General features: G+C 41.0%; 1 protein-coding gene across 2 annotated transcripts; it reads left to right on the forward strand.

Moving 5' to 3' along the window:
• Nucleotides 1–295: 295 nt before the first annotated feature.
• On the forward strand, nucleotides 296–26,176 carry LOC129721218 (drebrin-like protein). Of its 2 annotated transcripts, XM_055673526.1 has the most exons (6): nucleotides 296–443; nucleotides 534–1,164; nucleotides 1,249–1,441; nucleotides 24,703–24,747; nucleotides 25,004–25,167; nucleotides 25,227–26,176. In XM_055673526.1, the coding sequence occupies exons 2-6, from the start codon at nucleotides 910–912 to the stop codon at nucleotides 25,821–25,823; spliced, it is 1,254 nt and encodes a 417-aa protein (XP_055529501.1). In that variant the 5' UTR covers nucleotides 296–443; nucleotides 534–909; the 3' UTR covers nucleotides 25,824–26,176. The 2 variants fall into 2 exon arrangements, with proteins under 2 accessions (XP_055529501.1, XP_055529502.1); XM_055673527.1 differs by lacking the exon at nucleotides 24,703–24,747 and having other exon boundaries at nucleotides 301–443.
• The last annotated feature ends 64 nt before the right edge of the window (nucleotides 26,177–26,240 follow it).

Consider the following 26,240-nt stretch of genomic DNA (forward strand, 5'->3'; position numbering starts at 1 on the left):
AGAAGTATTCTACTTCAGAACAGCCATTTTGAACAACATTAAAATTGCGTTTGACTCGTCGCGTTTGCGATTGCATTCATGACAACAGCTAGCGGATGAGTCAGTTACATGCTCACCGGTATCTGATGAGATGATCGCAGACAGATCACATGTGTGTGTGCGTGGCCGACCCACAATTGTGAGCTGGAGAAAGACGGGAAAAGTGAGAGAAAATGGGTAACTGTTTTATGAGTTTTTGACACTTGCTTCATTCACAAAACATACACAGAACGTAAATAATGAAGCATTGCGTGTTAGAAAATGTGGAGATTGAGAGCGCAAGTGCTTACCAATCTGCAAGGGTGGCGAAGATAACGCACCACCAAGATTGAATAGATAGGTAGTACGTCATACGACGACATCTTACGATAAAATATGGCAGTTTTATTTTTTAAGGTAGGATGGTAAGTTGAAAAGAAAATATACAATGCATTGATTTTCCGCTTTCACTACCACACATTTTTGGAGAAAATTATAGAGTTACTTTGCTTTAGGATATATGCTTTTCGCAGAAGAGCGATATATTTTGGTGTCCGATGAACAGTGAGAATATCGCTCTCTGCTAGTCGCCTGCTCATTCGGCCAGTTGAGCCACATTCCACCACGGCCAGCAATGGTAAGAAGCAACGACGACGAGTTTCTCACCAACTTTTTCAGTGCTAAATAAGTTATAGATTCGATGTGTGGTCGAGAAGATATAAATATTTTTTGTTTAAATTGTGTCTGGGCTGAAACCGATTTCCAAGTATCGCCGTTTTGTTGTGATGAATTGAATTGAAGCGTCGTCTGCATATGGTCATCATCATCAATGACTCGATTGTTGTCATGGTCTAGGGTGTAGCAGTAAGGCTGATAAAATCACTGACAAAAATGTCGATAGATTTGGACAAAAATCGCGATTCGATCGTGCGGGCCTGGAAGAGCGTCGTCGACACCAAAAGCAGCACTAATTGGGCGCTGTTCTCGTACGAGGGACAAAGCAACGTCCTAAAGGTACAGGAAACCGGTGAGGATGGTATCGCAGAATTGGCCGCCGAGTTTAATTCCGGCAAGGTGCAGTATGGATTCGTACGGGTGGATAACAGAGAGACTGGAATTGCTAAATTTGTGTTCATCAATTGGCAGGTAAATGTCGCAGTTACTGTTTTTTATCGCAATCCGAATAGTTGATAAGAACAATCGGTATTACTCGTGGTATTCATTTTTTAGAGTGAAGGAGCACCTACTTCCCGTAAGGGCTCTTGTGCTAAGCACGTCCGGGATGTTTGCAATCTGCTGAAGGGCGCCCACATCACTATTCACGCGGCCAATGAGGATGATGTGGAAGAAGCGCGGATCATGGAGAAACTCCAGAAAGTAGTGGTCAACGATTTCAAGGTCAAAGATTACTCGCGGGTCAACGGTAAGTTGCTTGAGCGGGGCAATTTGGCTCCATACAGCATACTCCTATTTGTACACATGTAATCGGCAGATCCAAACAGCCGGTGAAAGGGGAGAGCGTGAAACTGTAACAAGTAGGTCATAATGGTTTGAAATTAAAAAAAAAAAAACAACAGTTGGTGCATTAGTCACAGCATGCGCCACCAATGGTGGAAGCAGGCTGAGCCAGTCGCCGTTCCCGTGCAACAACTGTTGCGCTATCGAGGGCGGGGATGGAAACTAAACGGCTTTTTTTTGTGGTTTTGCTTCGAGCAAGGTGTAAACGAACGCGAGGGGTAGAAGATCGCAATAATTAAATAATTTTGATTGTTTCGAACAGTTTCACATGCATCTCAATTATTTTGTACGATGGCATTCATTGCGTCCGTGATAATGCGTTAAGGTTTTCTATTAATAGCATTACAATAGTTTCCCGTTTTGGGAACAGTAGATTTTGTTTTCAGGAATTGCTACATTGTAAATTTTTACCGAATTTTGGTCACCTTTAGTAAACGTAGACAAAGGCTACTATGAGCATGAGCATGAGCATGAGAGCATGATTGACCGCCCGCGGTTGCTACTCCGTTATTGCCAGATCAGCAGTAATTACACAGAGAACCAATAGATGATGCTTGGGACCAACATGCATCCTCAATGTGTAAAAACTGGTGACCTTAATATGTTTATCAGGCAATACCAGCGCCGGCCGCATCCGAATGCAGGTCAAAGAAGGAGTTTGTATAGAAAAATGTTGACGTGATACTCGCTTTATGGAAGCCGAGAACACCTCTGCACTTCCACGAGAAATCACTGGGATGTTGGAGAAAGGGCAAGGTATACAGCAGGGTTCGTTTTGGTGAACGATGCGCTGATTTCGAGCGTCGGGTTCTTTACAACAAGTGTCGCGCCATTGAGTTCATTACATCCGCCACGATATTCATAATGCGATTCGAACTTATTCAGTTTGAAAATGTAACACAGCAACAATAAATCGTACGCAAGGATACTGGATCTTTGAACGAATCGAGACAACTTCAAATGATCGGATATCTCCTCGTAAGGTGATCCTCTTTATACCGAAAGCTATTGCGCGTTGTTGATCTATCTGAAGATAGGCCTCTTGAAATGTATAAACGCGGAGTCTCTCTAGGTTCGGTCAACCGGATATTTTCTATATAACAGATCGACTAACGACGTCTCTCGTATTCACTTCGTCTGCTCTAAAAAAACGATCCCGCGAAAAACACACCTGAAAAACGGAATATAAAAATGATGCGCGCTTATTACGGAAACGAACCATGAGTATCTTTCTTGCCAAACACCGCGATCCTCTGCGTACGACGCGCGTGAAGTAGCCTTCACCACTTGTAGCAACCAGCTATTTGTCAATCTCGAGTACACGTTGGCCGCGATTCTTTGGAAGGTATACATCGCGTTTTCGTTAGTCACGATATTTATCCGAACCGAACGAAATCTTCGGTGAGACATGAACAAGCATCTGGGTAAACTCCGCGAAATCACTTAATTTCGAAAACGTTCATATGAGCAAAACTCTCCCGAACCGGAAACGCGGTTTACACCGAAGCATTACGCACGACCGCTATTTTTCCTCCTACCGACGCAGACGCTCGGGGATACGACATTTCGATGTGAATGTTACCTATTTAATAGAAAAATTGGCAAAGTTTCATGCATACAAAGCCTTAATAATTTAAAAACGAAGTTATCCATATTGACCAATATATAGTCTCAAGTTTATTAACAAAATGCCGAACCAGTCATAATTGGAACGTATTATATAAAACATCTGCCCAAAAGCTATAAAAATCGAAAAAGTGAAGCATAAGATTTTGGCTATCATTACTGCACCATAGTCCGACAATGACATTGGTAAATAGTGTGCAGTTTATAGAAAACCCTGCTTTTTAAATTTCAGTTCCAGGTCTATTTTCGTACAAGAATAAAGATCTTTCGTGATCTTTCCCATATTTTCCATTACATTATAGAAAAGTTATTGGTACCCATCTTTAACATCGACAACCGCCTCCCATCGATAACACCGCTTAAGTCCTAGTGTCAACGACAACCATTGATATGTCGCAGGTGGCACAAAGCATGTGAACCACCTCCCGCACCTGAAAATCATCATATAGGAAAATTATCAACTGCTTCACCAACATACTATTTTCATAGGTGGTTTTAAGGAAACGAAGCAAAAAAACTATTTGAATTGTATATATAAAAACCCATACGGAGCGGTATAATGTAGAATTAAACGATGAATCCGCGCGCAGTTATTTTTCCATAAAAAAGGTTACTTATCTTGCGTAGCATACGAGCTATTTTCTCCATTCCTTCCACTCAAATCCTGAAGCCCTACTAGTTTTTTTTTATTGTCAACGTTTTTGTTGATATACGGCGTACAAAATGCGGGCACCGAGTCACAAAATGTGCTAGGCCGACCAAGAATTCAAATATTTGTCTATTACTAATCCAGAATATCCTCGAGAAAGCAAACGCGGTTCTTTGAAAGGCATATATCGCGTAGTCATTCGATCAAACACGATATTTATCGACTGAACGAAATCTACTTCGATTCGCGATGTATTAATATAGTTTGCGCGAGCAGATTCCGGCTAAACGGTGATGATGAGACAGTTATTATCAAATATCTGGGTTCATTTTGCGAAATCGTTACACTCCAAAAATCCATATATCAGCAAAACTCACCCGGGTTGAATACGCGATTCAACGAAACGTAACGAACGACCTCTTCAATCTTTCTGGCCGACACAGACGTGCAGGAACCCGGCGTTTATGTCGATTTTCTCTACTCGACGTACGAATCGCCTATTAAATATGAAAATTGGCAATGTTCCATGCATCCCAAGCCTCAAAAATTTAAAAAAAGCAGATATACATATTATACAGAACATAGTCTTAAATTTGTTGACAAAGCCATAAATAGAATATATGAAAAATTACATAAAACAACTGCTCAAAAGCTAGTAAAATCAAAAAATCAAAGCATATGATTATGGTAAAACGCATATTCCAAACTCCCACAAACTACACTAACATTTTCTAGACGAAAACAATGCTTGTCAATGAAAGCCTGCGAACTAGGCCGCGCATAACCGTGGTAATCGGGTGAATTGAATAATGTTACACGCTTAGTTCATTACTAATACTAGCACCTTTATAGAGAAACAAAAAAAAACTGTGTACTTATCTGTAGATAGCCCCTAGACTCACATCGCCCAACAGAATTTCACCGGGGAAGCAGCACATCCAGAGCGATGATCCTGCTTCACGACCTAACTGTCGGTTTCACCAAGACCTTGACTTTGGAAGTGGTTTGTGAGCTACGCATAGTGCGCTCCGCTTTCCGGACAGTAAAGATAGGCAACAATTCAAAATATAATAGTAATTGCAGGCCTATGCACAACACAACACCTTCCAGCAAGCAGTGCACGCCGACCGATGATTCTTCTACACTTTCGACCTCCTCAACCTCGTTGTAGTGGGTATCCACCGGAGCCGGTCCTCTGTAACGCACAGCACTCCAGCGTCGAATCGGTGCGGCAACTGTCAGCGATGAACAGCAACAGGAACTTAAGTGAATATTCCGCATCAAGCACAACACAACAAACATTCCCGAATAAACCCACTTCGCAATAACACCTGTAACTTACACGCACTATCCTATTAAACAAATTTTCTTCCAAAATATCACGCGAGCGAAAATTTTGACGTCCAAATCCGGCCACGGCCTACTTCGATCCTAAACGTAGACAAAGGCTACTATGACCAGCGTTGCCAGGTCATTTTTTTTAAAATCTGGAAAAGGCAAAAAAAAAATCTGGAAAAAAATCTGGAAGTCATTTCGTGGGGTGAAAGGTAAATTCTTCGGGTAAAAGACTTGGGGTACGTAAAATTTGAGGTGACAAAATTGCAAAATTTCGCGCCAAATTTGAAGTGATGACCTTTTTGCGGAACAGAGAAAATAAAATCTGGATAAAATCTGGATCATTCATGAAAAATCTGGATAATTGGACATCAAATCTGTCTACCTGGATACATGTTCAAAAATCTGGATAATCCAGCTAAATCTGGATACCTGGCAACGCTGACTATGACTAATAAATTGAACATCAGGTGGCAAAACGGGCAAAACTTGATCTATTGACATTGATTAATTTGGTAAATAAGTTAGTCATTAGTAAATACAAACAATTAATAGGGGCTTTGGAGTTTAACTTCAATGAAACTTTGCACACGTATGTGACTTAGTTCAAAGTATTTTCTACGGGTGGAAATTTTTTTTTTAAATAAAGTTGAAGTTACAATAAAACTTTGGTAGAAAGTTTAGTCAGGACGTCAAATTTCTACCTCGATTGAGAAGAATTTCTCGATCAAAGGTTAAATTTTAAATATTTTTTCAATGACAAGATGTTTAAAAATTCCTGAATTTCAACGATTTAAACGATTTCAGGAGTTATTTAGAGTCAAATAGCTTAAACGGATTAATTTCCCAAATGCATCCGTTTTGCTTCATCGCCTCCAACGATTGCCCGAGTAGTGGCCGACGCCAGATGCAGCTAGAACACCGTGTCATCGCCTTTTTGGTATTTCTTGATGAACGACGCAACTTTCGACAGGCACTTCGTACTATAAATTTCCCCGTTCACGGCCAGTATGGACCGGAAGAAGAACGGCTTTGATATCCCCTTCTAGCTGATTGCCAGTCACATCAGCACCTTCATGGTGCTGATGTGACTGGCAACTTAGTGTTTGAAATGAACTTCAGCTCGGAGCTCACTTCTTTCGTGGGGGAAGTAAAACACGAAGTGCCAGTCGTTGACATCCATCGTGAGATAGATCTCGTCGTCCATCACCTTCGTCAAGTCGCGATTCGCCGTGAAAATCGACTCGACTTGACTAGTGATGGGAAATATCGAGCAAAATCGTTAACGATAACATCGAAGTTTTTTAAATTACCGATAGTTTTTGCAGGGGGTGCGAGGTCGCAAAAGCAAGGATACTGTTTGTTCACTTGTGAATTTTACCGAAGTCTATTCGGCAAGTAGAGAATTGGAAACAATAATTGGCTTTTTTGGATAACTACTATATGAAATTTCGTAAGTGCAAGAAATAATTCGCATACTTTGTGCCACCTGAACTGCCGCCTGCGACTGATCGATAATTATCGCTGGCACTAAAATTTAACAATATTATCAATATGAAGTAGTTATCGATATTAACGATGAATATCGATAACTTCCCCATCATTAGACTTGACCATCTTATTCAGCCGCTGTCGCCTGCAGCTTCGAGACCAGTGGACGGGACTGCCGCTTCTTGACATGACGTATGTTCATGTTGCACCGACCTCCCGGCTAAGAGCAAGCCCACCAGTGGCTAAATTGAAGTTTCTAAAGCTAGTTTGGCAACTCCCACCATAACGCGGCAACCGCACCGGGCGTTGCTATGTTGGTTTGGGAAATAACAATCCCCACCTCGGGTAGTAGCGAGTTATTAAATTTGGCAACGCGATAGCAACGAGCCGAATCGTTGCTATTTGATGAAATGTCAAACTGTTGTTTTTTTGTGCTCGATAGTGAATGTTCGTAATAATATCACGAAGATGATGAGTGTTTCGAATGCGGACTCAATTGGTTGGCCACGCAGTGTCGGCGTGAATTACTACTCAATTTTGTTTCTGATTGAGCTGAATTTTTGCACAGGGTATTTTTTCGGGCAGGTGAACATTTTGTATAGGTTTTTATTGAAATGACCATTTTGGTTTGCATTTTGGTGTGCAACCTGCACGATGCAGAAAGCGCAAATCCTCACAAGATTGGCCAATATTATTCAATATACCTGGAAGGTTTAAGCAAATCTGCTCGGGAGTATTACCAACTATTTTCCCGTTTAGATCGGTCGTTATATGAAAAACCATTTTTCTCCTTTACCGCTGTTTCAATCTTCAAAAACAACCTGAGATGCGTTCGAAAGCGGCGTTGGAAATGGTCATCTGTATTGACGGGTGTTTCCCATAAAAATATTGTTAAAACGCTGGATGGCACCTTCCTCCGTATGGCGGTCAATGTTTGGCTATTTACTAGGCGGAGAGCCGCCCCGAATCATTCCAAAAAACATATTATTAATCGCGTATAAGGAAATTTGTTTTGCGAAATCACTTTCTTCATCACTAGAATCAACCAAATACTCGAAAACAATTTCCGCGTTCTATATTCAAGTTTTTTTTTGGTGGCAAATTTTCAAATATTAATAGCAAACTGTGGGAACCAAGACATCATAGAATACAGAATACAACTAATGAAAGTTCGCCAGCTTTCAGTAGAATAGTCGTTTAAGCCAACGTTGCGGGACGTGCCCAGTTTTACGAAATTACTTTAAATAAACATGTAAGGATGAAAAAATCCATGTACGCACAAGTAAAAAAACCTGCAAAAGAATTATGTTATAGATAACTTGGGAAAACGGAAACAAAGTTAAAACAAAGTTGCGTGAAATGGAGGAAACATTTTATGAAGCAGAAAGAACGTAGATCATTCCGGAAAAGATTGACTTACGGATAGGTTGGTTATTACTAGATACGCAAAAAATATGCGAAATACATCACAAACAAACATTTTGCCAACGCTGGCTAGTGACGGTCTTTAGAAATTGGCAACTGCCGGTGTGAAAAAGAGAGAGTGGAATCGGTAATCCCCATTAGCAACGACAGGTGCGAAAATCGGTTGCTATCCAAAATAGCAACGGCCAGCGTTGTGAAAATAGCAACTCAAATGGCAACTCACCGGTGCGCTTGCTCTAAGCGCACGCAGGGATGTAGCAACTTTTTCTTTGGTCTTCTTCTTCAGCATCATTCGGAGCTTCTTGTCGCGCAAGGTTTTCGGCCGTCCATCTTTCTTTCGATACTCTAGTTGTTGTCAAACAGTACCAAAGTGCCAAACGATATCCGTTTTCGACGCGGCGGAGTATGCACACTCTAAACGGAGTAGTTCCACTGTTTTTGCCATCACGGTTAGCGTTGTCAATTTCTTTCTGGTAATTTCGTCAGTACATGTAAACCCATGGAAATTTGGCAATTTTCGTCCATTTTTGTAATGCAAACGTTAGAAAACGAAATCACAGAATTTCCAGAAAACTGCTTCTTAAAAAGCACTAATGCTCAGAAAATAAGTATCCAGAATTAACCAACTCCGAAAAAACTTTTATCCAGAAAGAACCACCTTCCAGAAAAATATTCTACTAAAACGAAAAAAAAACATTCACTCGTGTTTTTTTAACCTGGACCTGAAAATTTGATTTCTCAATCAATGAAATGAGAATGCAATTACTATCAAATTGAATTGTTGTATAAGTGAAATGTATAACATATGTGCTGAATCATGAAAGCTGAAAATCGAAAGGCTGAAAAGTTGTGTATTATTGATTCTATCGTTTCATTCACTGTATTGTTAACCAATACATCTTTTCTTTTCCGGGGCTAACAGTGCAGAATAGTTACGAACGAATTGTCTAAAGGCCCAAGCACAATGGATACGTTTGCGTTGCGTTGACGTTAATTTGACAGAAAATGTATGGGCTAACTGTCAAATTGCCGCAAACGCAGCCGCAACGTATCAATTGTGTTTAAACCTTAAGAGCAGCAAAGGAATGTAAAGGTTTATTCTACAAGCTACTCGCGTCTTAAATCAGTGTTGTGCGTGAAATTACGTTTGTAGTTTAATTTGCTTGTCTCAAATCAACTGTTCCTCCTGGTTGAAGTGGATTCAAAAATTTCGAGCTTATATTGTGCATAGTCGTGTTTAGGTCTCAATTCGTAGGATTTTGCTTTCAATCATCCGAACCTACCGGTGTTCACCAGATGACATTTCGAAATTCCATAATGATAACCCGTTCTACAAATATTTGTCCCATGCTCCAGATCAAACAAACGAGTGTTTAGTGGGACGAATTTGATTAGAAAATGTCAAGTGGGTTAAATATGCATGGAAAATGATTGATGGGACAAACAGGCTTAGTATTGTTTTTGCAGATTTTCGGAACGAACAATGCTATTTTTAATATATTTTGAAAACCCCCTTCCTTAGTTAGCTTGACCAACTTCAAACGCTTTTCGAAGCTGTCACAGGCGGCACGGATTCCCAGATTTTCTGGATAACCGCTTTACAAGTTGGAGATTTTGTAAAAAAAAGTTTATTGAGTTGAGATCAGGTGAACTTAACTGCAATTTATTTCTATTCAAAAACTCCCTCGAATTGTCCCTATACCAACCTTGAGTCAAGTTTGCAGTATGCGCTGATGCACCGTCTTGCTAGAACATATAGTAATTAGCTCTGAAGAGTTTTCGAAGACACAGGGTAACGTTTTTTTTCCAAAACTACCGTTAAACAGCATTAAATTCGGCGTCTTTGTAAATGAAAATCAGAGGAAGTTTACTCGCTTGCAAATTGCTCCCGAGACCATCACTAAAGCTGTACTCTGCAATCGAGGAACACTCCTTTAGAACTCTGAAATGTTGTCTCTTGCTGCTGCCCACATTCGATTGTTTTGTGTAACCAGTCACACTCCAGGGCAAATAGTTTCTCATCAGAAACAATGAACTCGCGAACAGCGAGTTGTGAAAGTATCATTTTCACTCTATCGAGCCTCTTTTTCTAAAAGAATCGGCCAAAATATTGTGGACCGATTCAATAGATATACTCAGATGGGTGGGAATTACAAACTGAACGTTATCATTTCGCCGGACACGCTTCTTCATAACAGTCACAATTTTACGACTTGCGGCATCTTTGCTGATCGTGGCCGACAGAATTTTCAACGATCCCCCAAAGAGAATGTTTCCTTGTATTTTTCGATGGTTCAATAAACGAAATCTCGCTTAGCTTCACACGATTTGAGATGTTTGAATATTGTGCAAGGGCAGTCACTGACCAAAAATCGTTTTACTACGACTTTCCGGATTCGTTACATCGCACATCAAGAACTAAATACAACTGACAGACCACCAACACACAAATGCGTGTTCGAGAGTGCATACATTCGTTCACGTACTTTCATTAACACTTATAACTCGAAAACTTGTATTCGAATATATTGAACAAGGTGTTGTTACAACCATTTCAAAGTGAAATTATGATACAGATTTTAGTTAGACTTTTTTTCTATGAGAACAAATCATTGCACATCCTATGTTCTAAAGACATAAATTTCAGATAAAATTTAATTCATTTATGGTTCAACAATAAATTTTAAAACCCTCTTTTGTGTATTTTTGGTTACTATTTAGTCTCTATTTGGTCACCATTTTAATGAAAAAAGTCACTAAAGTCACTGTTATTTTGCTCCAAGTTCGCTACTAGCCCTACAATCCGGCAGATCAGTTATTTGCAGATTTGTAGAACATTATGTGTATCTAAGATAAGGGGCCGTTCTTAAACCACGTGGTCATAAAGAGGGGGACGGGGGGGGTTTGTCAGAAGACCACGAAAGACCACGCACGGGGGTGGGGGGTTTACGAAATGACCACGTGGTCTTTTTTCCTGACTTATAATTTATTGTTGCCGCCAAGTAAAGAATGAAGCTTTTGCATTTTAGAAACATAGAATGTACTGAAAGTTTAATAATAAAAATGTAAACATTAAAGTGAATTTTTGGCACTTGACAAACGAAAAGACCACGTGGTTAAAGTCGTAAGGAGGGGGGGGGGGGTTGCCAAAAGACCACGGGGGGGTACGGGGGGTATAAAAAGTGACCAAAATATGACCACGTGGTTTAGAAACGGCCCCTAAGATTGAAAAGTGCATTGTGGCAGGATGACTGGACTGCTTCAGTTGTGCTCAAGAACGTTTTTTGTCATGATAGTAATTTATCCTTATCACTCGCGGTAAAAGGACTGTATCGAACGAAATCGATAGAACTGTCAAAGATACGAAATCACAATCCGACTCGAGTCGCCAGAAATTAGAAATTTTCTTCAACCGTAACAAAAAACGATGATATTTTCTTTGAAAACTTACCTCAACACTCGGCCGAACTGGGTATTCAGTAGAATTTCATTAGTATTGGGAACCTTAATGCGATCTGACTTTAGCATTTAGAAAAATACTTCACCTCCAAGAAGCATATCAGTTCGATCAGGAGTACTGAAGTGCGGGTCGGCTAGTTCAATACCCTCCTATAATACGAGTTTGATACAATCCACCTTCGTTATAGGTAGTTGCCCTGTGATCAGCGTTGCCAGGTATCCAGATTTAGCTGGATTATCCAGATTTTTGGACATGTATCCAGGTAAACAGCTTTGATGTCAAATTATCCAGATTTTTCATGGATGATCCAGATTTTATCCAGATTTTATTTTCTCTGTTCCGCAAAAAGGTCATCACTTCAATTTTGGCGCGAAATTTTGCAATTTTGTCACCTCAAATTTTGCGTACACCAAGACTTTTATCCGAAAAATTAACCTTTCACCCCACGAAATGACTGCCAGATTTTTTCCAGATTTTTATTTTGCCTTTTCCAGATTTTTTAAAAAATGACCTGGCAACGCTGCCTGGACACGATAAAAACTCCAAGAACGTCAGGAAAATCACTCACTCGGGATTTGATTTTCGTATGGATCTTCAATTTAACCTTCATATGTATATCATTCAGACAGGAAATGAAACGTTAGCGAGTGCCTTATTCAAATTGAGTTGTGAATTACTCCGGTATGAAATTCGAATGGGAACCCAAATGCGTCGCTCTTGTCGTAAACAAGGATGACCGCTGTAGAAAGTAGCACCTGCACCACGTTCACACGAACCTTTACCTCTACGAATTTTTCTAACTGAATTCGTGTTGCATGCTTGAGCGTTGTTTTAGTAAGAGGATGAATCTTTTCCAGTACTCGACACCTTTCGCGTAAGAAGTCAAAAGTCGAATCAAAGTTCGGCAAAAAATCCGAGTCTTGTTTAAGCTCCCATGCCTTACGGGTTTTGTTGTCTAACTTGATGGTTTTACGGTTCACCAACCAATTTTTTTATATTTTTTAGTGCGTCCACATTTTTTGTACATGCATCCACTAGCTTGCGCATATCGGTTGCATTCTTGTTGACAAGTTTTGGTAAATTGAGCAACGAATCAATATGCTTATCAATAACAAGCCGACGATCTTCGAAAAACGCTGCCGCCAGTATAACCCAAGCTGCATCGTTATCATTAATAATAATAATTTCCTGATCAATGATTCCCGCAGCATTTCCTGTTAATTTATTCCGAAGGTGGAAGAGCTTTGAAGCAAGAGATTCTGAGCTGTGGCGCGCCATTATCGTCGAAAACATCGACTAAAACACGTACCAGTTTTCCTACTAACCATTAAACGACGGCAGTGGTACCCAATGAGAATAAAAGAGAGGTGAGGAGGAGAGTGAATTTTTCTAGTATTAGTAAATGCTTCAAATGTAAACAACTAGACGAACTCAATGGGAAAGCCAAATAGCTACGTCACTATTTGGCATCAACTATGGGCGGAGGGGGGCGAGCAGAGGAACGCGTGCAAGTGTTAGTGAGTTTCCTCCTCACCTCTCTTTTATACTCATTGAGTGGTACCCTTAATGGTGGCAGCTGGGACACGTTCACAGTTGATGGGAAGGTGATTCAACCAACGGCTCTCCCTTGTTCAAGGAAGTTTCTAACAATTGAGTAAAGACAATATACAACTCACCGTTAAGCGTCTCAACTTGGATACAAGATGATTCTAGTCATGTGGATTCTTCGTCGCCGACATCGAGGCCATGAGCTCCTTGTTGATAAACGTTGTAATCGGCATTCATACTCTCGATAATCTTCTACTGCAGCTGTAAAAACTGTTTGCACTGCGGATTTTGATTGGGATCATCGTTGTCAGTTTCTATCATAAACCTCAACCGCTCCAACTTTCTGCTCAGAGTACTCAGCTTGTTTTGTATCACTCTAAATTCAGCAGACATCTACTTATTCGCGTCTTTATCTATTTTTTCTTCTGTTCGCTTATTAATTAACTTATGCACCGCTTCCCTCTTTCACTGGTGTTATACTGTTTTTATTTTTCTCACTCGTTGGAATTGACGTAGGTGCTATGCTCATCGTATCAATTTGATACTCCAACTCAATTCTACACAAAAATCATACCATATCAAAAGAAACTAACACATCGGCATTTTGCGAAAAATACTGTGCCTTCTTCAATCTTCACAATGGGCAGCCATTTTGTTTTCAACGCTATATAACATGAGCAAACCCGTTATTAATTTCATCAACGCTCAAATATTTGCGACATGTGTTGAATCACGGGAACTTAAGATCATGGTATAATAAATTCCAGTGTCAGCGAATATGCCTCTAGCGCATTCGATGTTTGGAAACACTTGGCCCAACGGCAGCTGTAATCGAAAACCGAAACAGATCGCGTTCGAAAGACTAAAGGTGTCCATATCACTCGCCGTAAAGGGACTGTATCGAACGTGTTTCAGTTTCAAAGGATACGTTTTCATCGGACGAAATGAAAACGCGTGCGACAAATAACTACTCTGACTCTTGAAATGCATGACAACATGTGTGTAAGGAAAAAAGGTATTTTTAATAGGTTGCCGCCATGCTGGAGCGGGAACACAATTTGCAGAAGAAAAATATAATAGATTAATTAAAAATAATCAACAGAACAATCTATTTTGCTTTTAACCATAGACATTAATAAAAAGCTAGTAAATAGACACAAAGTATGAGCTTCTGGCACAGTATATTGAAAGCGCTCCATGTTTTTGGGTTCATGTTTGGAAGAACATGTTTTTGGGTTCGACGAAGCTTCTTCTCTCAGTGATAACACATTTAACTCAGTGGTTAAAATAATAAACATGGTTTAAAACTGTTAAACAAAGGTTACGAAAACAGTAAGTAAATTCTTTATATTCGATTAGAGTAGAAATCGTGATCGCAGTAATCCCAATCTAGCTCACGTGATAAGTTTGAAACATTTTATCATTCAAGTAACCACGTGATAGAACAAAAAAACGTCACATGACTTTATTTCTATTTCTGTACAACAAGATCGCTTTTGACGCGAGATACGTAGCGCAGAAAAAAAACCGCGTTAATCCGAAATCCGCGTAAAGAGCATAGATTAATGCTTATGGCAGTATGATCTTCGACGAATGCAAAAAACAACTTCAAATGCCCAGGACAGTCGCGAACGGAAATCGTCGATGAAAGACATCGTATGATATCGTTCCAGCCCAAGTCTCAGCGTTCTTGAATCCGCAAGATGTGCCTGTAGGCTTGGCGATTGTCCAAGCATCAGCATCAGGAGCGGTGACACATAGTTTTTTCGAATATAAGAAAAACTGTGTGTCTGGCAAGCTCTGCGCACAACCCAGTTTTGATCTACTAGATTGAATGCTTTAAAGGATGTGCCCAGAACATTGAATAACATTGAGGGATATCCTAATAAATTTACTGCCCTCTTAAAGGAAGCTAGTAAGATGAAATTTCACGCCATCGACTTGTGCTGAACATCTGCGATGTCCGCAAGGAAAGGCAAGTATAATTTTGGAAAGCAAATGCTTCAAATATACACGTTGTAATGATCAGAAATACATCGAAATATTTATTTCTGGGAACTGTAATTCAGGAAAATAGTTTTCTGGGCATTGGTGCATTCTGGGATTGGCTATCCCGGAGAATGGTTTGTTCTGGGATATATCCTTCGGCTGTTTATTGTCTAAAGAGTGGGTGACTGTTAAGAGTCATATTGAAAATTAAGTATCATAAAAGTTTAATCATCACTCAAGAATTTCTTTCTGAACAGCTACTGGAAACAAACTTAAATTAAGTACGATCTATTGTCAAAAACATGAAAACACCAGGAGATGATGGGATTTTCTATATTCTCATCAAAATATTTCACTCAAGCTCTTGAAATTTTTTCGTGAAAATTTTTAACAGATGCTTTGAATTATGTTTGATACTTTACTATGGTATAATGGTAAAGTCACTTCAATTTTAAGCAAAGCAAAGCCTTGGAGCTACATTCCGGTTCAGAACTCGACCTTCTGTTTACTATACACAGACCAGCGTTAAGTGTATAGGACAATTGCGGAGCTAGCGCTCCGATCCTACTGACACTAACAGTCCCTTCCGAGCGGAGACTTGAACCTACCACAACTGGCTTGTTAGGCCAGCATCGTACCTCGAGACTACCTGAAGCATCAAGTTATCGGCCAATTAGTTGACTCTCATCTGTTAGTAAAGCTAGTTCTCGTCCATTTTTACATCCTTGTAAAACTATATGCATTGCCCGCTTTACGAAACTTAAACTGCAGTTATATGACAAAAAAAACAAATTAATCCACCTAGCGGTCAGACCTAGCCTTTCTCATTCAAACTTATTGTTCGCTTAAATAGATTTACACGAACACTTCAATTTACAGAAAAAATAGACCTTGTTAAGATTTATTTATCACTCCAAATAACAAATTTTTCGTAGCCAACAGTGAAATTATACCGAACTTTTAAAACATAGCATTCAAACTCATATGTGTTTACATACATTAACACATGCAAATAACATGAAATAAATATGTTTCAAATATATGACGCGGATTTTTTTTTTGATCGTGGTACCTATAATCGAAACGTCACTGTACTCATATTTAGGTTGAACTTAATTATATATCATTCGATAAAATATCATTTTAGATTCGGTTATTTATAGTAGGATTTTTTTTCTATTTCAAATATGACTTTCTTTTCACAACTCGAACCAAAATTCATTATTTAACCCTTAACTAGCCCGTTCATCTGATATCAGTATTGTTCAAATCGGTTGTGTTGTTTCTGAGATAATAAAGTTTCCTGATATTCACATTTTGATACATTACAGACGAAGTTACAGTCCGATTACAGTAAAATTCAATAGGGTGTTATGAGGCAACTAGACCTTTTTTGACGTTGACTAACGTCTATATCGAAGTTAGGCCCCTGAATTTGAAAATTTAGTAATTCAACCAGGGAAAACCAGAGAAAAGTGGTCAGGTTTTGAGCGCTTATTTTGCAGTCATCTATAATCAGGTTTTCGAGGTTTTGGCATCAATCGATCAGAAATTCTTTTACGGTTAAATTTATTTAACAAATACAAACTATTGTTTGAGATACACTATTGAAAAATTGGTGATTAATATCGATTGTCTAAATCATACCGCGCAGCCAATCACTACCTCTCTTCCCAAGCACAGTCGACACTAACGGATACAATCGATCTGACTTTGTTGTTATTGTTGTTGTCACTTTCTGTTTCCGATGTTTATGCTGCTGCTAGCGGAAAAAAACCTTGCAAATATGCATCTTTTTGTTGGTGTTAATTTTACGACAGCGGCCGGCGCCCCATCATTCTGATTCCAAAACCGCACCAGTGACATGCGGACGCTAGGTGATAGCAGCTGAAAGGAGGAAATACAAAATAGTACCGGTCATCTCGTGCCGGTTTCACCCGTAATGCTGGTGGTTTTAGTAGTAAATGGCTACTGCAAAACACTTAAATGGCTGAAATTCTGGACGGACTAACCAGGAAACTATAATCGGCAACTGGCACCTTTTGGTGCCTCGAAATTTTGGTACAGAAGCGGCTAATTGAATTTTCTGTTTTACCAAATGCTGCTGCTAGCGGAAAAAACCTTGCAAAAATGCATGTTTGTGTCGGTGTTAATATTACGACAGCGGCCGGCGCAGCTTTCAAGAAACATTTGTCTCTACCATTCCATCATCTATGTAGCCCCTCCCTTTTTCTAATTATCTGACGAAGCCTTGGTATAAAACGTATCGTTCGAACATTTCACCCCATCATCATTCGCTCTCAGACTGTTGAGAAGTACAGTTCTATTTCTGAAAAGCCGGGTTAGTTAAAAAACTTATTCCGTTTTGTGCGACAGTTCGTCGCTTGCATCGCTGTGTGATGTCGAAGAAAAAGAGAAGAGCAGGCTCGAGCCCTGCGAAACAAAACTCTGCTGCTGAAGTAGGCAGTAAAAAGAAGAAACCAGGCTAAAGCAGTTGCACTTCGAAAAGTGTGGCTGACTGCGACACGGTGACAAACGTTAGCGACGTTGGAGATTTTGGCGGGCCGACTGATGTTCCGGATTCTGCCAGCCCCAATACGGTAAAAGTGAAGCTTCCCCCGCTGGTAGTGAAAAACGTTCCTCTCAACAAGCTCATTAGCGACTTTGCATCGCTGGACGTAGCAGCTGAATATAAGTTATGCGGCATCGGTACGAAGGTTATGCTCCACACGAAGGTGGATTTTGAGAAGGCCACGAAGTTTTTGAAAAATTCTAAATCTGAGTTCTTCACCCACGACATTCCTGGGGAAAAGCCATTCAAGGTGGTCATCAGAGGCTTGCCAGGTTTCGACCCCAAGCTGATCGGTGCCGAAATCAAGGATCGGTACAAATTGGCCCCAATTGCTGTCTATCCGATCAAACTCAGGAATGAAAATAAAAGGGAATACCCGGACTGCCTCTTTCTGGTTCATTTCCCAAAAGGGACAGTTACACTGAGCGCTTTGCCATCCGCTCTTTGTTCTCCATTATCATCCGTTGGGAGCCCTATCGAGGAGGCCGTCGAGACGTTACGCAGTGTCAGAGGTGCCTCAACTTCGGTCACGGTACCCGGAACTGCAACATCAAACCGCGTTGCAACATCTGCGCCAAGGACCACTCTACGTCGGATTGCCCTGTGGACGATGCTGGTGCGGTACAGTTTAAGTGTGCTAACTGTGGCGGTGATCACCAGAGCTCTGATCGACAGTGCCCGAAAAGGGAGAGCTTCAAACATATCCGCAAGCAGGCGTCGTCAACCAACCAGCCGAGCAGGAAGAAAGACAGACCACCGGTCTTCAGGGCGGAAGATTTTCCTCCTCTGCGTTCATCCCAGCAAGCAGGGCTACCAAGTACGCGTACGAAACTTGACCTTCCACACTCACCACTCAACGGTCGCCTCCCCCCCCTGGCTACTGGCGTCCACCCACAACAACACCACCGAGCGCTGAGTCCGAGAAGTACTCTGCGGATGAGCTGCTAGAAATTTTTAGCAGCATGACCAATGCCCTTCGTGCGTGTCGCAATAAGCCCGAGCAAATCCATGTGCTCGGTAAATTTATTATCCAATATGGATCCTAAACCCATCTCCATCGTCACCTGGAACGCTTGCTCTGTTAGAGCAAAAAACATTGAGCTTGCTGACTTTCTCCGCAAGTACAACATCGTCGTGGGTCTACTCACAGAGACCCACCTGAAGTCCGGCGACAGTTTTTGGCTGCCGGATCACAACATCATCCGTCTCGATCGCACCAACTCCAGGGGGGGTGGTATAGCGATCATCGTTAGAAAACGGATGAAATACAACATCTTGCCGCACATCCACACCGCCATCATCGAAGCCCTTAGTGTGGAGGTCAAATCAGCTACCGGGTTCATCCGGTTCATCGTCGTCTACTGTCCTCACCAGTGTAGTATCAGCACCGGTACAGCAATGCAGTTCAAGAACGACCTGGCCACCATCACCAGGACCAACTCCCGCTTCGTCGTTGGGGGAGACCTAAATGCTCGGCACGAGGCTTGGCGAAATTATCGGCAGAATCAGAACGGTCGTCAACTCTTCGAACACTCGCAGCATGGGTTTTATACGGTGCAGTTTCCGGATGAGCCGACTTTCATCTCCCCAGCGGGGAACCCTTCAACCCTGGACTTCTTCCTGGCCAACATCGAGCTCTCCAAACCAGTGGCCCACAACGATCTGAGCTCAGACCACCAACCTGTCGTTGCTGAGGTGGGGATCGGTGTTGCTCCTGCCAGCTGTCTGCGGAAAGATTACCATCATGTCGACTGGGAGCGCTTTGCTCGAATGGTGGACAACAACATCGATGAGGCGCCGCCGCTCGACAGCGTGGAAAACATCGACCAGGCGTTGGAGGGTCTCCAACGAGCCATAAACGTGGCCGACGACGCGTGTGTGCGACGTGTTCCTGTGAGGGGTAAGTTCCTTGCTATTGATTCCCATACCCGGCTGCTAATTAGACTGCGGAATGTGCGTAGACGCCAGTTCCAGAGGACCAGGGATCTGGACATTAGGCTCGAGGTGACCGATCTGAATAGGCAAATTGCTTCTAGGATGGTCTCACTCCGGAATGAAAATTTCGGACGCTTAGTCCAAAGTTTGGACGACCGCTCCAGGCCATTCTGGAAAGTAGCCAAAGTGCTGAAATCGCACCCCAAACCAGTTCCTCCCCTCAGGGTCGGAGAGAGGCTTCTTGTTGCACCGGTCGAGAGAGCAAATGCGGTAGGCGATCACATTGCCTCATCGCATTTGCTTGGCTCGACCATGGCTAGTCCAATGGAAGACCAGGTAGAGCAGTGCGTCCGCGACCTCGAAAACTCCCCCTGTACCGTTCCTCAAGAACATAAAATCACAGCAGAACAGGTTTGCTCAGCGCTGATGAGTACTAAGAACATGAAGGCTCCTGGGTTTGACGGGGTCTTCAATATGGTCTTAAAAAAGCTCAGCAACAGGGTTCACCTGTTGTTGAGCTCTATCTTCAACAGAAGCTCGGAATTGCATTACTATCCAAGCATTTGGAAGATAGCCAAGATCATACCGATCCGCAAACCCGGGAAAGATCCAACGTTAGCATCAAGCTACCGTCCGATCAGCCTACTCTCATCGCTGGGCAAACTGTTTGAAAACTGATCCTCAACCGCATGATGAAGGTGGCTGAGGAAAACAACATCTTACTCCCGGAACAGTTTGGGTTTAGGAAGGGTCACTCCACCACGCACCAGCTGGTGCGGGTGATGAACAACATCAGAAGGGACAGGGCTGTATCCAGGTCCACAGCCATGGCATTGTTGGACGTCGAAAAGGCGTTTGACAATGTCTGGCATGACGGTCTGGTATACAAGCTCTGTGCCTTCAACTTTTCATCATATTTGACGAAAATCATCTGTAGCTACCTTCGGCAGAGGTCGTTCAGGGTATCGCTGAATGGTTGTTTATCAAATACTTTTTCCATCCCAGCAGGGGTCCCGCAGGGCAGTCTGCTGGGCCCTTTGCTATACAACATTTACACCTCCGACATTCCTTCCCTGGGAGATGGCTGTGTGCTCTTTCTGTTCGCAGATGACACTGCAATTGCCGTCAAGGGAAGAATGCCTCGTGAGATCACCAACAAACTTCAGCGATGCTTAGACGCCTTCGTCGAGTATGCTAACACCTGGAAAATTCAGATCAACGCTTCCAAAACCCAAACAATAATGTTCCTTCATCGACAATCCCCTAAACTGAAGCCCCCTCCATCATGCGTTGTGGTCATGAACAGTACCGGGGTTGAGTGATCTTCCGAAGTTACCTATCTTGGGCTGCTATTCGACGAGAAGCTTCTTTTCCGATCGCATGTGGAGAGGACACTGGTTAAGTGCTCAGCTTTGGTTCGGTCACTATACCCGCTAATTTGTCGCAGATCTCGCCTCTCAAGAACAAACAAACTGGCAGTGTGAGTCATGTGCACAAACTCACAGGGACAAAATACAGATTGCGCAAAACCGAATCTTACGGATGATCCTCGATTGTCCCTATGACACCAGGATCACAGATCTCCACCAAGAAGCAGTTACTCCAAAAGTAGATGCCAGAATAACAGAAACCAAAACCAAATTTGTACATAAATGTCAGCATTCAGAATACGCTTTAATAAGCGGTTTGTACATAGTAGGTTAAGTTAGTTCTAAGCTGTAAATAGTAATTTTAAGCTGTAAATAGTAGGTTCAAGTAGTTTCCTTTCTTTTCTTTCAAACAAGCGCCACCAAAGTGGACAATCCAAAATTCAAAATCTCTACAATTAGAAAGCGTAGTAAAACAAAAATCAAAACTCGCACATTAAAGATGAAAACAGTAATGTGAATCACTTATACTTGTAAAAAACATGTATTATACCCTACAAAAGCATAAAAATACAGATAAATTTAAACAACAACAATTTCACCCCATCAGTTTCATTATTAAACCGTACCGGGTACATACGGACGCTCGGTGTTAGCAGCTAAAAGGAGGAAAAACAAAATAGTACCGGTCATCTCGTGCCGGTTTGACCCGTGATGCTGGTGGCTACTGCAAAATACTAAAATGACTGGAATTCTGAACGGAAACCAGTAAACAAGAAATCGGCAACTGGCACCTTTTGGTGCCTAGCAGTTTTATAATAGAAGCGGTTAGTTGAATTTTATGTTTTACAATTGCTGTTGCTAGCGGAAAAAACCTTGCAAAAATGCATGTTTATGTTGATGTTTATTTCACGACAGCGCTAGGTGTTAGCAGCTGAAAGGAGGAAAGACAAAATAGTACCGGTCATCTCGTGCCGGTTTCACCCGTTATGCTGGTGGCTTTTAGTAGATTAACCAGAAAACAACAATGTAATCGGAAACTGGCACCTTTTGGTGCCTCGAAATTTTGTTACAGAAGCGGCAAATTGAATTTTCTGTTTTACCAAATGCTGCTGCTAGCGGAAAAAACCTTGCAAAAATGCATGTTTGTGTTGGTGTTAATATTACGACAGCGGCCGGCGCAGCTTTCAAGAAACCTTTGTCTCTACCATTCCATCATCTATGTAGCCCCTCCCTTTTTCTAATTATCTGACGAAGCCTTGGTATAAAACGTATCGTTCGAACATTTCACCCCATCAGTTTCATTATTAAACCGTACCGGGTACATACGGACGCTCGGTGTTAGCAGCTAAAAGGAGGAAAAACAAAATAGTACCGGTCATCTCGTGCCGGTTTGACCCGTGATGCTGGTGGCTACTGCAAAATACTAAAATGGCTGGAATTCTGGACGGAAACCAGTAAACGAGAAATCGGCAACTGGCACCTTTTGGTGCCTCGCAGTTTTATAATAGAAGCGGTTAGTTGAATTTTATGTTTTACAATTGCTGTTGCTAGCGGAAAAAACCTTGCAAAAATGCATGTTTATGTTGATGTTAATTTCACGACAGCGCTAGGTGTTAGCAGCTGAAAGGAGGAAAGACAAAATAGTACCGGTCATCCCCGGCCTGTTTCACCCGTTATGCTGATGGCTGTTAGTAATAAATGGCTACTGCAAAATACTAAAATGGCTGGAATTCTGGACGAGAATAATCGGAAACTGGTACCTTTTGGAGCCTCGAAATTTTGTTACAGAAGTTTTGTAAAAAAGCGTTGCAATTCCCTCTACTATTTGCTTCAATGGAATATTTTTTTTTTAAGAATACGGTAGTCAACGTCATGCGGTCGTGTCTTGAATACCACCCTCCTACTTTTTTGACACTAATTTTGTGGAAATTGGTTCAGCCATCTCTGCGAAAAGAGAGTGAATTTAAGTAGTCTTCGGAATATGTTTCTTTTCATAGCTGGATTTAACATTTTTGAACATAACAGGCAAAATAAAAGTCCGATTGCAAAAAAAAAAAATCAATAGGGTCTTATGGGGCAGCTAGGCCTTTAATTTGACATTGATTTTATGAAAATCGGTTTGGCCATCTCTGAGAAAAAGAGTGAGATTAATCAGTCTTCAAAATAGTTTTTTTTCAGAACTTTTGAACCACAAGTTCAATCTTTATGAATTTCAAAAGTTAAGAGTATTTCAGGTAGCCCGTTCATTTGAAACCAATTTTGTTCGAATCGGTTGTGTAGTTTTCGAGATAATAATGTTTCATTATTTTTACATTTTGATACATAACCTTTAAACTAAAAATCCGATTACAACTAAATTGACCTTTCATTTGAGAACAATTTTATGAAAATCGTTCTAGCCATCTCTAAGAAAATCGAGTGAGATTGAAAAGTTGCACATACACACAGTTCCCCTCTGGATAAGTTGTTGAAACGACTCGAAATAAACTTTTGAAACTGATTTGGTTTAGCACGAATGAACTACATGGGTTTTAATGTGGAAACATTAGAAAATATGTCAAACCAAATTCTCAACAAATTCGTACAAAAACTATTGCAACTCTCAATTACAACAATTAGCTCACTTTATAGTTATTGAGACAGTTTTAAGTTTCAGTTTTATTCTATTTCATTTTTTGCTTGACTAGTAGACGAAAGCAATTAAAATTTATTAATAAAATAAAATATTAAATTTATGTAATTGTCTTGATGCGTCATCATTTGTGGTAGAACACTCAATATAACTTCTGAACAAATGAATAAACAATCACAAACATCACAAAGTTTCACTTGTAAAACCACGAAAAAGAATAGAATTTTATATTGGTTATAGATCATCATAAGTTGTTGTTAGTCATAGGTACTTATCGGGACCGTTGCTTCCTGCTGCTATCATCAGCCGATGGCTAATGCAAATGCATTCGCTCCAAGTCACATACACACATAACACACAGTGATGAGACGCAAAATAAAATCTACTGCAGACGACGGTGGCGTAGTACCACACTACATGCTTTCCAGCCATTCTGTCGATTTATGTTCACGGCATTACTATACGCGTTTTGCGCAGCATACAAAACACAACTATTTGCAAACTTTCCAAAAACGAAACACTTTTAAATTTCGAAAACATTAAACAAGTTTTTTTTCCAAAATATCACGCGAGCGAAAATTTTTTGTCCGATTCTGGCCAAGGCCTACTTTGATCCGTCTACCCTCCAAAAATATCCATAACGTCTTTCCATTATGCTAACCGTCGAGACGTTGTTTTGGGTTGAACTATTGATAAATTTCACTTTGCTTAAGCCTTTGCTCCACTTGTTAGGCTTTGACTAAAGGAATAAAGTTAAATTAAGAAAGTAATCCGTGTAAGTTCTTTGATTCTAAATAACTGTTAAAAACATTCAATTTCACAATAGTGTAGGAACAATGAATGATGTGTCCTGTCCTGTGCCGAGTTCTGAGAAAGTTATCGAAGAATTAAGTAAAGATAGTATTAAGCATTGTTTAGAGTTTTAGTTTTAGCATCTGAAAGTTCATTCAAATAATCTCTTGAAGCCTGGATTCATTTGAAACAATAGTAATTTATTATAACTGATTTAAAATAAAAAATCCTTAGTAATTCTTCTTCGGAATTATTCTACAATTAAATTGTAAATAGAGTTAAAAGCGTTGCGAGTGAAAAGTTCTTGTCCAACTTTGGTACTGACGATCAGCATTGTTTCAGGGCAGTCACGTGTTTCTTCGCTCGCAACAATGTGGAATTTGGCAGGTACAGACCATTTCTTGTTTAACGCTTGACTTTGTTCAATACTGTGTGTGTTCTTTATTCTTGGCAGTGTGCTGCTATCAAACTAATACTTTTCCTCGCAGAGTCGTGTCGACACTGTTCCGGAATACAGTACGGTCTAACCATCATTTTTTCATTTGTGCTCACGCTTTCGAGATGCGAATTTTTTCTTTCTTTATTATTTAAATGTTAGGAACAGCATGTCCTTTAGCTAAAATGATTTTTCCTTTATCCCTAGACGCACCCAAACCGGTCGGCACCAATTACAATCGAGTCATTCCAACGAAGGAGATCAATCCGGCCGAGAGGGATGAGTTTTGGCGCAAAGAGGAGGAAGAAGAAAAGCATCGATTGCAGCTGGAATATGAGCGTAAACTAAGCGAAACAATGAAATTAGAAGAAGTATGTAATTTCCATTCAAGTATCAAGTTTTCTACAAAACTTTCTAATTAAAATTTTAGGAACGTCGTCGTCGGGAGGAACTCGAGTTTGAGAAACGGGAAGCGGCTCTGGAGAGCCCCCAGAGCCCGGCGAAGGCTGACTACGCACGTCAGGTTTCGGACAATAGTCGAACCGAGCGGGACCAGGATATTAAACAAGTCGCTGAAGCTAGCGGTAAGGTGAGTTCGGTTAAGGCCAGATTCCTTAACAGTACCGCTCCCCAGGTAAGTCCGGTGCAGATCCAGCAGCAGCAACAGCCTGTAGCACCCGAACCAGTTCTCACACCGGATTACGCCAAGGAGGAACTGAACCTGATCAATGAACTGCGAGCGGAATTGGAAGCCGAACAAAATGCACTGAACGGAAAACAAGCGGAAATGATACAACCACCACAGGAATTTTTCGATCCGAATGCAACGATTGATCTGTCCGATGAGGACGCCATGCTCCGGGCGAGAGCCCTGTACGACTATCAGGCTGCGGATGACTCGGAGATTAGTTTCGATCCCGGGGACATTATCACACACATCGATCAGATCGATGAGGGCTGGTGGCAAGGTCTAGCTCCCGACGGCACTTATGGCCTCTTTCCTGCAAACTACGTCGAGTTGATTTGAGCGCACGACGTGAATTGACCACAGAACAACATCACTCATTGTTGTATTATGTCTTGTTTCAAATCTTCTACATATTGGTTCTAATTATGGAAACAATTACTGTTCATCACATTAAATCAAAAGGCGAATTTGATTCGTAATTCAAATGCAATGCAATGTATTCACATATAGTCACGTAGAAGCGTGACTTTTTCTTATTCACATGTTATTATTAATGATTTATTCATCACACCGTGGCGGTTTTACAAAAGGAATGACGAGCGAACGAACAAATTGTCATGTTAAAAACTCCTGTTATGCCTAGCTAATAATAATAACAATATTAGAAATAAACTTCTAATTCTCCTCGAGAACGGTTCACATCTTTTACTGACTGTGTGGGAACACCACGCGGCCGACTTAGAATTTTCGAAAGCA

Source organism: Wyeomyia smithii, chromosome 2 (assembly GCF_029784165.1).
Source record: "Wyeomyia smithii strain HCP4-BCI-WySm-NY-G18 chromosome 2, ASM2978416v1, whole genome shotgun sequence".
Lineage (NCBI taxonomy): Eukaryota > Metazoa > Arthropoda > Insecta > Diptera > Culicidae > Wyeomyia > Wyeomyia smithii.

Coding starts and splice junctions, on each gene's coding strand:
- LOC129721218 (XM_055673526.1), top strand. CDS start 910: ATGTCGATAGATTTGGACAAAAATCGCGATTCGATCGTGCGGGCCTGG. Junction 1,165..1,248: donor TTGTGTTCATCAATTGGCAG/GTAAATGTCGCA, acceptor TTCATTTTTTAG/AGTGAAGGAGCACCTACTTC. Junction 24,748..25,003: donor AACAATGTGGAATTTGGCAG/GTACAGACCATT, acceptor CTTTATCCCTAG/ACGCACCCAAACCGGTCGGC.